Genomic DNA, 14240 nt, shown 5'->3' on the forward strand with positions numbered 1-14240 from the left:
ATTCTAGGACTCCTCATAGATCCTAAAATCCATGAGTTCTTAAGTTCCTTGTTTTAAAAGACTGTCAACTGGACTTGTTGGCATGCCTTTTATCCCCGCACTCAGTTGCAGAGACAGGTCGATCTCTGAGGGTTCAAGGCCAGCCTGGTCTACAGAGTGAGTTCCAGGGCTACACAGAGAAACCTTGCCTCAAAAAACATTAAAAGAAAAAAAAAGCATTATCTTTGCATATTTTAAACATCCTCTTCTATACTTTAAGCAAATCTCTACATTACTTGACAATAGTTAAAACAGTATAAATAGTGTACATATTTGTTCTGCTCTGCTGTTCATTGTCAGTGCAGAGCAATATTGTTTTTGGTTCAGAAGCAGAATCTTTTTTTTTGATACAGGGTTTCTTTGTGTAACCCTAACTGTCCTTGAATTCCGCTTTTTAGTCCAGGCTGGCTTCAGTCTCACAGAGTTCTTGCTGCCTCTGCCTCCCAAGTGCTGCGATTAAGGCGTGTACCACCACCGCCCACCCGGCAAGAAGCAGAATCTTACCTGTCCGTCTCTGGCCCTGAACTTGGTTTGGTCAGGCACTTACCCAAACTGGCATTGAACTTGTTGTGTAGCTCAGGCAGCCTTTGAAAAGTATACAGATCCTCCTGCCTGCTTCAGCTTCCCGAGTAGCCTGTAGCACAGTCCTTTTGAGTCAGGGTGTGTGTGTAGCTTAGGTCAGCCTTCAGCTTGGTCTATGGCTGAGGCCATCCTGCCTTACCTTCCCTGGTGCCCAGGTTACAGTTGAGTCCCGCCATCTCTACTCTATCTAGTTTTTCTCTGGTCTGTTTGAAATAGGGTCTCATTCATTTTGAGGTTTTTTGATTTGTTCTTTGTTTTTCTTAACTCTTGTTTGGTGCCCATTCACTGTCAATGAGTATCTTTCCCTCTCGTATTATTATTTCCCTCTAAGTCATAAACCAGTGTGGTGATACTTGAGCTACTTCAGTGGAAGGTGGAACACTGGAAAAGCATGGTAACAATTTTGCTAAATGTTCATTTACTTCACTTTCTGATCATGAAAAAACAGTGATTTATTTATTTTTATTGGTTTTTTTCGAGACAGGGTTTCTCTGTAGCTTTGGAGCCTGTACTGGAACTAGCTTTTGTAGACCAAGCTGGCCTCGAGCTCACAGAGACCCACCCGCCCCTGCCTCCCAAGTGCTGGGATTAAAGGTGTGTACCACACCGCCTGGTCAGCGATTTATGTTTTAACACTTCTGTGTATATATTATACTTTAATGAGACTATTCTCTCCTTCCCACCAAAGTTCCCTTTAGCTCCAGGGTAAGTCCAGTTCATTATCATTTACCTGACCAATCATTAGACTATTGCTAATAAAAGAGGCAAGTTTGTTAATAAAGAACTGTATTTTAGGGGCTGAAGAGGTGGCTCAGAGGTTAAGAGCACTGGTTGCTCTTCCAGAGGAACTGAGTTCAATTCCCAGCACCCACATGGTGGCTCACAACCATCTGTACTAAGAACTGATGCCCTCTTCTGGCATACAGGCATACATGCAGGCAGAACATTGTATATGTAATAAATAAATAAATCTTAAAAATAAAAAAATCTTTAAAAAAAAGAACTGTGGGGGGCTGGAGAGATGGCTCAGCGGTTAAGAGCACTGGCTGCTCTTCCAGAGGTCCTGAGTTCAATTCCCAGCAACCACATGGTGGCTCACAACCATCTGTAATGAGATCTGGCACCCTCCTCTGGCATGTGGGCATACATGGAGGCAGAATGTTGTATATATAATAAATAAATAAATCTTTAAAAAAAAAAAGAACTGTGTTTTAGAGGCAAGGTGTGTAATTATTTCAGTGGTAGAGCATTTGCCTTGCATGTATAAGATACACAGTTCATTCACTAGCAAGAGAGAATAAATGAACCAAAACCAAACCCTGTATATCAGACTTGATTGTAGTACTTGCTACTATGTGATTTGAATAAATTATGTAATCTCTGTGAAGTTATGTTTTCTCATGAAAGCATGTAATTCTGGTTTGCTTTTCCAAGTTTTGTTTCTTTTTTTGGTTTTCTATGTGTGGGTGTTTTGTCTGCATGTATCTTGGCCAGAAGAAGTCATCAGATCCCCTGGAACTTGAGTTATAGATGGTTGTGAGCCACCATGTTGTGTGCTGGGACTCAAATCAAGAGCACTGACTGTTCTTCCAGAGGTCCTTAGTTCAATTCCCAGCAACAACATGGTGGCCCAAAGCCATCTACAATGAGATCTGGTGCCCTCTTCTGGCATGCAAGCATACATGGAAGGAATGTTGTATACATAATAAATAAATAAATCTTAAAAAAAAAAAAGAATGGCCAGTTCCCCAGATGGTGGTGGCACATGCCTTTAATCTTAGCACTTAGGAGGCAGAAGCAGGCAGAACTCTGTGAGATCAAGTTCAGCTTGGTCTACAAGAGCTAGTTCCAGGACTACTAGGGCTGTTGATACACAGAGAAACCTTGTCTCGGGGGTGGGTGGAGAAGCAAGCCAGTTCTCTTATCCTGAACCCCTTCTCTAGCTCCTAGTGTTTTGTTTTGTTTTTTTGTTGTTTCTTTGTTTGTTTTTTGTTTTTTTTATTAATGGGTGAATGTTCTTAGTGTAGTTTTGTTGTATTGTTTTAAGACAGGGTTTCTCTATAGTCCAGGCTGTCCTGGAACTCTGTAGACCAGACTGGCCTCAAACTTGGAGATCAAACAACATAATGTTTTTGTAAGGATCATATGATCTAGCTTACAGATGAGGGTGACCTTGAAGTCGTCTTTAGCCTACATCTTACTCCTACCTCTCAGTGCTGAGTTACAGGCAAATGCCACCATGTCCTTGTTACATGTTCATGACCAGTTACTGCCCTGTCTTGAGATTGAAGCCAGGACTTTGTTCATACGGGCCATTGGTCTCCCAGCTGAGCTATATCTCCATCCTGGTAATAAGGCTTCTGAAACTATGATTTTATAAATGAATGCATGTGCATCCTTATTTAGTTTGCATACAAAGAAAAGTATTATTTTTTTCTTTCTGAGACAGGGTTTCTCTGTGTAGCAGCTTTATTTTGGAACTTCATTATACGCCAGGTTGGCCTCCAACTCAAAGAGATCTGCCTGCATCTGCTTCCTAGTTAAATAATTCTCAGAAACAAAATTTCAGTAATGCCGAGAAGTTCATGGCCTCTGGAAGATAAAAATGCAACAGTTATATTAATGGGGGAAAGTTCTTAGTGTAGTTGTGTTGTTTTGTTTGTTTTGTTTTAAGACAAGGTTTATTTATAGCCCTGGCCATCCTGGAACAAACTCTGTAGACCAGACTGGCCTCAAACTTGGAAAACCACCTGCCTCTGCCTCCCTAGTTCTGGGATTAAAGGCCTGTGCCACCATCACCCAGAAATATATGTATTTCTATTTACTTACTTTATTTTGTATGTGTGAGTATTTCATCTTTGTATGTGTGTGCACCATGTCTACCTGTCAGCCACGTAAGGTCAGAAGAGGGCATTTGTTGAATCCCATGGAGCTGGAGTCACAGATGCTCATGAGTGACTTTGAGGGTGACTTGGGTTACCTGCAAAATCAAATTTGGGTCCTCTGCAAAAGCAACACATACTCTTTTATTTGCTGAGCCATCTCTCCAGCCCTTCCAGCTTTTTTTTCAGACAGGGACTTGCTGTGTTGCCCTCACTGGAACTTGGTATATAGATCAGGCAGGTCTTGAAATCATAACGACTTACTTGCCTTTGTCTCCTTAATGCTGGAATTAAAGGTATATGCCACCATGTTTTTTAGATTCTTTTATTTTTATTTCTGTTTCTGAGTGTTTGCCTGTGTGTATATAAGTACAGCATGTGAATGAAATCCTTTTGGAGGCTTAGAAGAGGGTGTTGGGACTTCTGGTACCAGTTACAGATTTTAAGTCAGGATGCGGGTGCTAGGAACTGAACCCTGGTCCTTTGCAAGTACAGCAAGTGCTTTTAATCATTGAGCCATCTCTCTAGTCCCCCTGAGAGACTTTTGTTTTGTTTTTTAAATTATTGGTTTTTTTTTTAAGATTTATTTATTATGTATACAGTGTTCTGTCTGTATGCTTGCTGGCCAGAAGAGGGCACCAGACCTCATTACAGATGGTTGTGAGCCACCATGTGGTTGCCGGGAATTGAATTTAGGACCTTTGGAAGAGTAGGCAATGCTCTTAACCACTGAACCATCTCTCCAGCCCCCTATTGGTTGTTTTTTTGAGATAGGGTTTCACTGTATAACCATGACTGTCTCTTAGCTCACTCTGTAGACCAGGCTGGCCTTCAGAGATCCACTTGCCTCTGCCTCCTGAGTGCTGCGATTAAAGGGGTGAGCCACCACTGATAGGTATTTGTTTTGTTTTTTGAAATACGGTCTCATTACATAGCCCTGGCAGTCTTGGAAATCCCCTATCTGGCCTTAAACTCACAGAGATCCTTTTATGATTAAAGGTATTCGTCACCACAGTTTGGTAATGTTGTCACACTTCTGTAGGAGGTAGATCTCAACAGTGACATTTGGATTCCTTTTTTTTTTGGGGAGGGGGGTGGGTTTGAGACAGGGTTTTTCTGTGGTTTTGGAGCCTGTCCTGGAACTAGCTCTTGTAGACCAGGCTGGTCTCGAACTCACAGAGATCCGCCTGCCTCTGCCTCCCAAGTGCTGGGATTAAAGGCTAGCGCCACCACCGCCCGGCTGACATTTGGATTCTTAACAGTTTTTCCCCCCAAAGCTTAGATACTAGATTACCTTTTTTACTATTACATATGAGTATGGATGTATTCGTCTATATGAACTTTTTTTTCTTGGGTAGGTGGACAGGATAGCAGGTTAGTGAGTGGTGTACACCTCTAATCTTAGCCTGATGGCCATTTTAGGCTATAGGAGGAGTTCCAGACCATAAAATATTTTGGGTTGATGGGATGATCCATCAGGTAAAGGGGCTTGCTGCCGAGAGTGATGGCCTGAATTTGATACCAGAACTCACATGGTGGAAGGACAGAACCAACAGAGAGCATTGTACTCTGACCTCCATTTGTGTCCACATGACTCTTTGTCTCATACACAGAAATAAATTGATATTAGAAAATATTCCCCTCCTGCCGGGCAGTGGTGGCACACACGTTTAATACCAGCACTCAGGAGACAGACACGGACAGATCTTTGAGTTTGAGGCCTGATGTACAGAGCTAGTTCCAGAACAACCAAGGCTACATAGAGAAACCCTGTCTCGAAAAACAAACAAAAAAGAAAAAAATGCCCTCTCCAAAAAAAATTCTCAGGAGGTTGAAGCTGGAGGGTCAGGAGTTCAAGGTCATCCATGCTAGAAAGCAATGCCAGCCTGGGCTAAAAAACTTGTCTCAAAAGAAAAGAAAGAATCTGTGGTCTATTTTCAGTCAGTAACTTTCCTGCTAGGATAACATGTGTTTACCTGAAACATTGTTTTGGTTGATGTTTTTGTTTCAATTGTTTTCTGATTTGATACAGGAGAAGAGGGTCATCATGAGTTCTGGAGGGCATCAGCATTTGGTCAGCTGTTTGGAGACATTGCAAAAGGCTCTCAAAGGTATGTACACACCTTTGAAATTGTTGATCTTACTAAAACTCACATTAAGGTGGATTTGGGGGCATGGCTGAATTCTAAACTTAAATGGAAATATAAATTAAGGAAGATAACTTTCTATATTGGATGTTGCCTTTTTTTCATTTATGGAATTTTTAATTTAATTTTTTTTTTTAAGACAAGGAGCTCTTGTAGACCAGGCTGGCCTCGAACTCACAGAGATCCACCTGCTTCTGCCTCCCAAGTGCTGGGATTAAAGGCGTGTGCTACCACCGCCCTGGCAAATTTTAAAAAAATTAAAAATATATATATATTTATTTATTTATTATGTATACAATATTCTGTCTGTGTGTATGCCTGCAGGCCAGAAGAGGGCACCAGACCTCGTTACAGATGGTTGTGAGCCACCATGTGGTTGCTGGGAATTGAACTCAGGACCTTTGGAAGAGCAGGCAATGCTCTTAACCTCTGAGCCATCTCTCCAGCCCAAATTTTTAAAATTTTTATTGACTTGTTTACTTTATGGTGTGTGTGTGTGTGTGTGTGTGTGTGTGAGAGAGAGAGAGAGAGAGAGAGAGAGAGAGAGGTATGCAAATGTTTACATGCAACAACATGTGAAGGTCAGATTTTTAAAAAAAAATTTTTTTTTCTTTTTGATTTTTCGAGACAGGGTTTCTCTGTAGCTTTTGGTTCCTGTCATGGAACTAGCTCTTGTAGACCAGGCTGGCCTTGAACTCACAGAGATCCGCCCGTCTCTGCCTCTGGAGTGTTGGGATTAAAGTCGTGCGCCACCAATGCCTGGCTTAAAAAATTTTTTTAAAGATTTATTATGTGTAGTGTTTTATCTTCATGTACACCTGCAGGTTGGAAGAGGGCACCAGATCTCATTATAGATGACTGACCCATCATCATGACAGCCAGTACTCTCAACCGCTGAGCCATCTCTCCAGCACCCAGAATTTTTTTCCCCAAGACAGGTTGCTCTGTGTAATAGCTCTGTCTGTCCTGGTACTCATTTTTAGGCCAGGCTGGCCTCAAATTTTCGGAGATCCACCGGCCTCTGCCTCCTGAGTATTGGAAGTCTTGAGTTGGAAATCTTTAATGAGTTGCTTTTTTTCTTTCTGGTGTAAGGAATGGGACTTGAGCTCAGGTTGTTAGGCCTACAAGATAAATGCTTTTTTCCAGTTCAAAAAATTAATCCCAATCGCGAAGCATTTATTGTTTATTTGCTTTTGCTTTTGAGACAGGGGTTCACTATGTTTCCTTGACTGGCCTGGAACTCTGTAGACCTTGAACTCACAGAGAGCTGCCTGCCTCTGCAGCCCAAGTGCTGGGATTTGTGGTATCTACCACCATGCTTGCTTTGAAACATTTATTTATTTTTACTTTGGGCTTTTTGACATAGGGTCTTAACTATTACAAGTTGATACCCTTGCTATCTTTGATCTGAAGATCTTCTTACCTCATCCTCCTGAGTACTGGGATTATAGGTATATGCTGTCATACAGGACTATAACTTTATTTTTAACATTAAATAATAATGCTCGGCTGATATGTGCAAAACCATCTGTACTGGGGACGGGGAAGAGTAATACTATATCCATGCTCCCTTTTGTCCTTTTGTTCTATTTTTTAAATTTGTTCAGATCTATATGTTGTATGTGTGAATGTTTTGCCTGTATGTATGTGTACTTTTTTTTTTTTTTAATTTTCGAGACAGGGTTTCTCTATAGCTTTTGAAGCCTTTCCTGGAACTAGCTCTTATAGACCAGGCTGGCCTCGAACTCATAGAGATCCGCCTGCCTCTGCCTTCTGAGTGCTGGGATTACCATTAACCCTCCTACCCCCCATCCCACCCCTCGGCATAAGTGTACCTTGTGATTACAGTGACAGTGGAGGTCAGAAGACAGCATTGGATCACTAGGAACTGGTGTTTCAGATGTTTGGGAAACGCAATGTGGGTGCTGGTAACTGAACCTGGCTCATCTTCAGGAGCAACAAGTGCTCTTAACTGTTGAGTCATCTCTCCCGTCATTCCCCTTCTCTTTTTAGATATGGTTGCATATAATCAGGCAGGTCATAAAGTCTATTTTATTTTATATGCACATTTACGTGAGGATGTCAGATCCCCCAGAACTGGAGTTGCAGACAGTTGTGAGCTGCCATGTCGGTGCTGGGAATTGATCCTGGGTCTTTTGGAAGAGGAGGTACTGCTCTTAATGGCTGAGCCATCTCTCCTGCCCCTCAAAAAGTCTTTATGTAGTCAGAGATGACCTTGAACTCTTGATCACCTTTGCTTTTATCTCTGTATTAGTTTCATACCGTTTTTCTAAGTTAAAGATACCTTGACTCAGAGTGGGAGAAATGGCTCAGCGGTTAAGAGCACTGATTGCTCTTCCAGAGGTCCTGAGTTCATTTTTCAGAAACCATATGGTAGCTCCCAACCATCTGTAATAAGATCTGGTGCCCTTTTCCCGTCTGCAGGTGTATATATAGGCAGGATACCTCATATATAACAAATAAAAAGATCTTAAAAAAAAAAAGATAATCTTGACTCAGATAAGGAGTAATAATAAAAAGGAGGATCCTGGGCAGTGATAGCATTTGCCTTTAACCCCAGGACTCCAAAGGCAGAGGCAGGTGAATCTTTACATTCAAGTACAGCCTGGTCTACAGAGCAAGTACAAGGACCCCAAAGGCAACAGCGTTTCTGTTCTTTTTGTTGTTATTCTTGTTAGGTACATAGACCAATCTGACTTGAAACTTATGTATACAGTACAGGGATGGGATAACAAGTGTGCATTTCCATGCCTAGTATTCATGGTTTTTTTCTTCTTGCCTGTCTCTTTTGGGTTTTTCTACCTCTGTCCCCCAAGTGTTAGTTATCTATCATTTGGTCTCACAATTTTTCTCTTTCATTTCTTTCTTTTTTTGTTTTGTTTTCATTTGTTTTGTTTTGTTTTGGCTTTTTGAGACAGGGTTTCTTTCTATCTTTGGCTGTAAATCAGGCTGGTCTCCTGAGTGCTGGGATTAACTCCATGTGCTGCCACCATCTGGTTTAAATAGATTTTTTGTTAATATTTATTTATTTACTTATTATGTATACAGTCTTCTGCCTGCCTGTATTCCTGCAACCCAGAAGATGACACCAGATCTTATTATAGATGGTTGTGAGCCACCTGTGATTGCTGGGAATTGAACTCAGGACTTCTGGAAGAACAACCAGTGCTCTTAACCTCTGAGCTATCTTTCCAGCCCCATAAATAGATCTTAATATTGGTTACTTTCCTTATTTCTGTTTTAAAATACTTAACAAAAGCAATTTGAGGAAGGAAAAATTTTTTTTTTGTTTGTTTGTTTGTTTTTGGCCTTACATTTTAACAGTACAGTCAGTCCATCATTGTGGGGAAGTCATGGTAGCTAGAGTGAGGTGGCTAGTCACATTGCACCTACAGTGAGATGCAACGAAGAGTGCTGGTGTTCAGTTCACTTCCCCTTTGTCTTGTTCGGTCTAGGAACCCTAACCATAGGATTGTGCCACCCATATTCAGAGTGAGCTTAGCAACTCAATTAAACCTCTAAGCTGCAGTGTTAGCTTAGTGGTTAAGAGCACTGATTTTTCTTTCACCAAACCAGAATTGGAGTCCCAGCAGCCCACAACCATTTATAACTCCAGTTGCAGGGGATCTGATGCCCTCTTCTGGATTTTGTGGTCACCAGGCACACATATGAGATGCATAGACATAGGTGCAAGCAGAAACCCATATGTGTGTGTGTGTATATATATATATATATATATATATATATATATGAAAAAAAAGAAAAACACTGTCAAAAATGCACAGAGTTGCTGGATGGTGGCATCGCACGCCTTTAATCCCATCACTCAGGAGGCAGAGGCAGGTAGATCTCTGTCTGAGTTTGAGGCCAGTCTGGTCTACAGAGTGGGTTCCAGGACAGCCAGGGCTACAGAGAAATCCTGTCTCAAAATAACAATGCATAGCAGTATGTCACTTGGTGCTCCTAAACCCAGCCCAGCTAACAATGAGGACTACGCATCAGTCTTGTGCTGATATCACTGTTTACCCTGTCACCATATCTCTATGTCTCCTGATTCCTAGGTCACAGCTAAACTTGGTGCAGATTATAAGTGTCTGCATGTCTGAACTATTAAATATGTTTATGTGTTTGCACAGAAGGAGATATTAATTTATTTGGAATATTCTTTATTAATTTCTTTTCTCCCCCATCTTTTTATAGTAACATCTTTGCCAGCGATGACTGATCGTTTGGAATCAATAGCCAGACAGAATGGGTATGTAATCTAATCTGTGGGCAGAAATGTTCAACACAGTGCTAATTATAGGTAGCATTTTACGTGTCTTCTATTAACTTTTGTTTTAATTTGTTCCTCCTAGACTGGGCTCTCATCTCAGTGCCAGTGGCACTGAATGTTACATCACGTCAGATATGTTCTATGTGGAAGTGCAGTTAGATCCTGCAGGACAGCTCTGTGATGTCAAAGTGGCTCACCATGGGGAGAATCCTGTGGTATGTGTGACATTTCACTACGGTCCATGGGCTTTATTTAGGAACATAATTAAAAATTAATTGTTGGGGGGTCTGTATAGCTTGTCTTTTGTTTTTGTAAGCTACTATAGAGATATGATGGTCTACATTGGTAGTTTTAGAATATTTTTTAGAGTTTTGGGTCCTCTGCTATATATTAGGGCTTTGATGGGTGGAAACACCATAGGGATCCTTTTCATTTCATACTAACAAACTACAGCTTGGGTTTAATGAACAACTGTGTGAGATACAGAAATAGTCTTTCAATTTCTACTAAAAGATTACAATCATGACAGATAATATGAAAAATCCTGAAATAAAAATGGATATAAAATGTGAATAATTAAGCAGTTTTAGGTTCCAGGGATGATGTTGGAGACCATAATGTTTTAAACAAACTACTTAAAAAGATGACTCCTTTATAACTGATTTCATATATTTGATTTTTAATATCCCACCCCAAATTCATGGTGCATGTCTAGAAAGAAAAGGCTTTTGAAGGGCTAGATGCCTCCACGAGTGAAGTGCTTGCTGCATCAGCCTGGGGACCTGAGTTCAGAGCCTTAGCACCTGAATAGAGGGTGCACTTATAATCGCATTGCTAGCGTCTCTGGGACTGGATGTCTGCTCACCTGCTGGCCTCATGGAAACAGCAAGTTCCAGCGCTGGTGAGGTGGCTCAGAGGTTAAGAGCACTGGCTGCTCTTCCAGAGGTCCTGAGTTCAGTTCCCAGCAACCACATGGTGGCTCACAACCATCTGTAATGAGATCTGGCGCCCTCTTCTGTCCCATAGGGATACATGCAGGCAGAATATTGTATATATAATAAATAGATCTTTAAAAAAAAAAAAAGAAAGAAAGAAACATCGAGTTCCAGGGTAAGCTCCAGGTTCAGCAAGAGACCTTGTCTCAGAACATATAAAGGAAAGTGATGGAGGAAGACAATAGATGTACACACACAAACATGCACACGGAGCTTTTGATATTTTTTTGTTGTTGTTATCTTGATTTAAGGGCTTTCTGTAGTTTGTTTTTGTTTTAAAGCATGTATAATTAATATAAAACTTCTATTTTCAATTCTGTTAATTTAGTTTAATGCTTTAACAAAATTTCTTTGATTCCAGAGCTGTCCAGAGCTTGTACAGCAGTTAAGGTAAGCATATAATATTGGTATATTTCTTTCTTTGGAGGGAGATGGACGTGGTCTTATTCTAAAGTCCAGTCTGACCTGTAACTCTGCGTCATCATCCCCCAACTTTCTAAATAGCTAGGCATAAAGTGTATCTCCTTACTGTTCTCTATAGCTTGGACTTTTGGATTTTTTTTTTTAAAGATTTATTTATTTATCATGTATACAACATTCTGCCTCCATGTATGCCCACACACCAGAGGAGGGCGCCAGATCTCATTACAGATGGTTGTGAGCCACCATGTGGTTGCTGGGAATTGAACTCAGGACCTCTAGAAGAGCGTACAGTGCTCTTAACCACTGAGCCATCTCTCCAGCCCCTGGATTTATTTTCTTGATTAGCATTTCTCAGTCTGTTTCTGCTTGTGTTTAGAATTGAGTTCACGTGAGTTTGTTTGAGATTTGGTCTCATGTAGCCTAGGCTGATTTCAGAACTCACTGTATAGCCAAGAGTGATCTTCATCTCCTGATCATTCCGCTGCTTTTACCTCTTGTTTTATTTTTTCAAGACAGGGTTTCTCTGTGTGGCCTGGAACTCATTCTATAGACTAGGCTGGCCTCAAACTCACAGAGATCCACCTGCCTCTGCCTCCCAAGTGCTGGGATTAAAGACATGTCACCATTGCCTGACCCTGCCTCTACCTCTTATATGTTGGGATTAGAGGTGTTCTAATCTTAGCTCTTCTTAAGATAGGGTCTCACCGTGTAGTTGAGACTGGCTTTAAATTTAGTTTATAGTCCAGCCTGGCCTTTAACTTTTCATATTTTTTTAACTTTATTATTATTACTATTAGGTTTTTTTTTTTTGAGACAGGGTTTCACTGTATAGCCTTGGCTGTCATGGAACTCATCTGTATACCTGACTAGCCTCAAACTCAAAGGGATCTGCCTGTTTCTGTCTCCTGAGTGCTGGAATTAATGGTGTGCACAATACTACATCTGATCGGTCTTCCTTCCTTCCTTCCTTCCCTCCCTCCCTCCCTCCCTCCCTCCTTCCATCCATCCATCCTTCCTTTCTTCCTTCCGTGCTAGGTATTGAATCCAAGGTCTTGAGCATATTAGGCAAACCCTTTACCACTGAATTACCTTCCCACTTCAGCCTTTGAACTGCTGGTTCTCCTGAACTCCCATCTCAATTTCTATAAGCACACTTTATCATACCTAGCTTTTTTTTTTAAAGATTTATTTATTTATTATGTATACAACATTCCTTCCATGTATGTTTGTATGCCAGAAGAGGGCACCAGATCTCATTATAGATGGTTGTGAACCACCATGTGGTTGCTGGGAATTGAACTCAGGACCTCTGGAAGAGCAATCAGTGCTCTTAACCTCTGAGCCATCTCTCCAGCCCCCTCATACCTAGCTTTGAGTCAAGATGATTTTTACACCTATGTTCAGAAATTAACAGCTTCAGTATTACAGATAATTTTGTGTCTCTCTCTCTCTTTCTTTCTTTCTTTCTTTCTCTTTCTTTCTTTCTTTCTTTCTTTCTTCGAGGTAGAGTATTATAGCCCTGATTGGCTTGAATTATCTTTGTATACCAGGTTGGCCTCAGATTCACACAGAGATCCACCTGCCTCTGCCTCTGCCTCTGGAATGATTTGATTAAAGGCATTTGCCAGTAGGCTTGGCTGTGTGTGTTTTTTTGAGAAAGTGTGTTAGATAGTCCATGCTGGGTTCACATTCACTATGTAGCTAGGTTAATCTTGAACTATTGATCTCATGCTTCATTCTAAGCACTGAGATCACAGGTGTGCACTTCCTGCATAGCCTTACTGTTATTTCTTTGTTCAAGTGAATTACTCAGTACATTACAGGGCATTTAGCAGCATCCCTGGCCTCTCCCCTTGTAGTTCATCAGTATCCACTCAATTATGATAATCAAAATTATCTGTATAAGCTGGAGATATGGCTTAGTAGTGGGGTATTTGCCTGGCTTATAAGACCTTGGGGGGTCCAATTTCTTTCAGCCCCACAAAATTCAAATCTGTCTGTCTGTCTGTCTGTCTATCTATCTATCTATCTATCTATCTAATCTATCTATCTGGTTTTTCGAGACAGGGTTTCTCTGTAGCTTTCGAGCCTGTCCTGGAACTTGCTCTTGTAAACCAGGCTGGCCTTGAACTCACAGAGATCTGCCTGCCTCTGACTCCTAAGTGCTAGAATTAAAGGCATGGGTCAGCACTCCCCAGCCACTAATCTATTTATATACATGTACATACATAATTATATATTTTTGTACTTACATGTACACATACACCATACATAAACACATTGTCAGATGTTCTGCAGGACAAAATCACAACTGGGTAAGAAATACTAAAGGACTCCTAGGAATATTTTGTGGCTCAAAAATAAATAGAATGCTAGGCATTCTTTTCTTTTCTTTTTTTTTTTTTTCTTTTGGTTTTTTGAGACAGGGTTTCTCTGTGGTTTTGGAGCCTGTCCTGGAACTAGCTCTTGTAGACCAGGCTGGTCTCGAACTCACAGAGATCCGCCTGCCTCTGCCTCCCGAGTGCTGGGATTAAAGGCGTGCACCACCACCCTTCTTAATACCTTAATCCCAGCGCTCTGGATGCAGGCAGATGTACAGAGTGAGGAGTTTGAGGACAGCCAGAGCTATACAGAACAATCCTGTCTTAACACCTCACAGACTCCCACTCCCATGCTGGGATTAAAGGTATTCATCAGCATGCCTGGCTTGTTTGTTTTCTTTCTTTTCTTTTTTCTTTCTTCTTAGTCTATGTCCTCAGCTCATGGATGTACCACCCACATCTTAGAATGAGTCATGCCACTTCAATTGACCTAACCTAGATAATTTCCTACAGATATGCCCAGAGTCTTGTTTCTCCAGTGATTTTAAATCCCA

At 41.1% G+C, this 14240-nt stretch overlaps 1 protein-coding gene across 3 annotated transcripts in view; it reads left to right on the forward strand.

The window, feature by feature from the left end:
* LOC121456248 (mediator of RNA polymerase II transcription subunit 1) overlaps positions 1-14240 on the forward strand; it is a 42004-nt gene that overhangs the window by 4885 nt on the left and 22879 nt on the right. For all 3 annotated transcript variants that reach the window (XM_041664195.1, XM_041664197.1, XM_041664196.1), the window contains exons 3-6: positions 5536-5614; positions 9872-9926; positions 10030-10162; positions 11304-11332. In XM_041664195.1, the coding sequence (XP_041520129.1) occupies positions 5536-5614; positions 9872-9926; positions 10030-10162; positions 11304-11332 (296 nt within the window). The remainder of the gene's footprint in view (positions 1-5535; positions 5615-9871; positions 9927-10029; positions 10163-11303; positions 11333-14240) is intronic.

This window comes from Microtus oregoni, unplaced genomic scaffold (genome assembly GCF_018167655.1).
Source record: "Microtus oregoni isolate MIOR12 unplaced genomic scaffold, Mior012 000015F_ref0000493, whole genome shotgun sequence".
Taxonomy (NCBI): Eukaryota; Metazoa; Chordata; class Mammalia; order Rodentia; family Cricetidae; genus Microtus; species Microtus oregoni.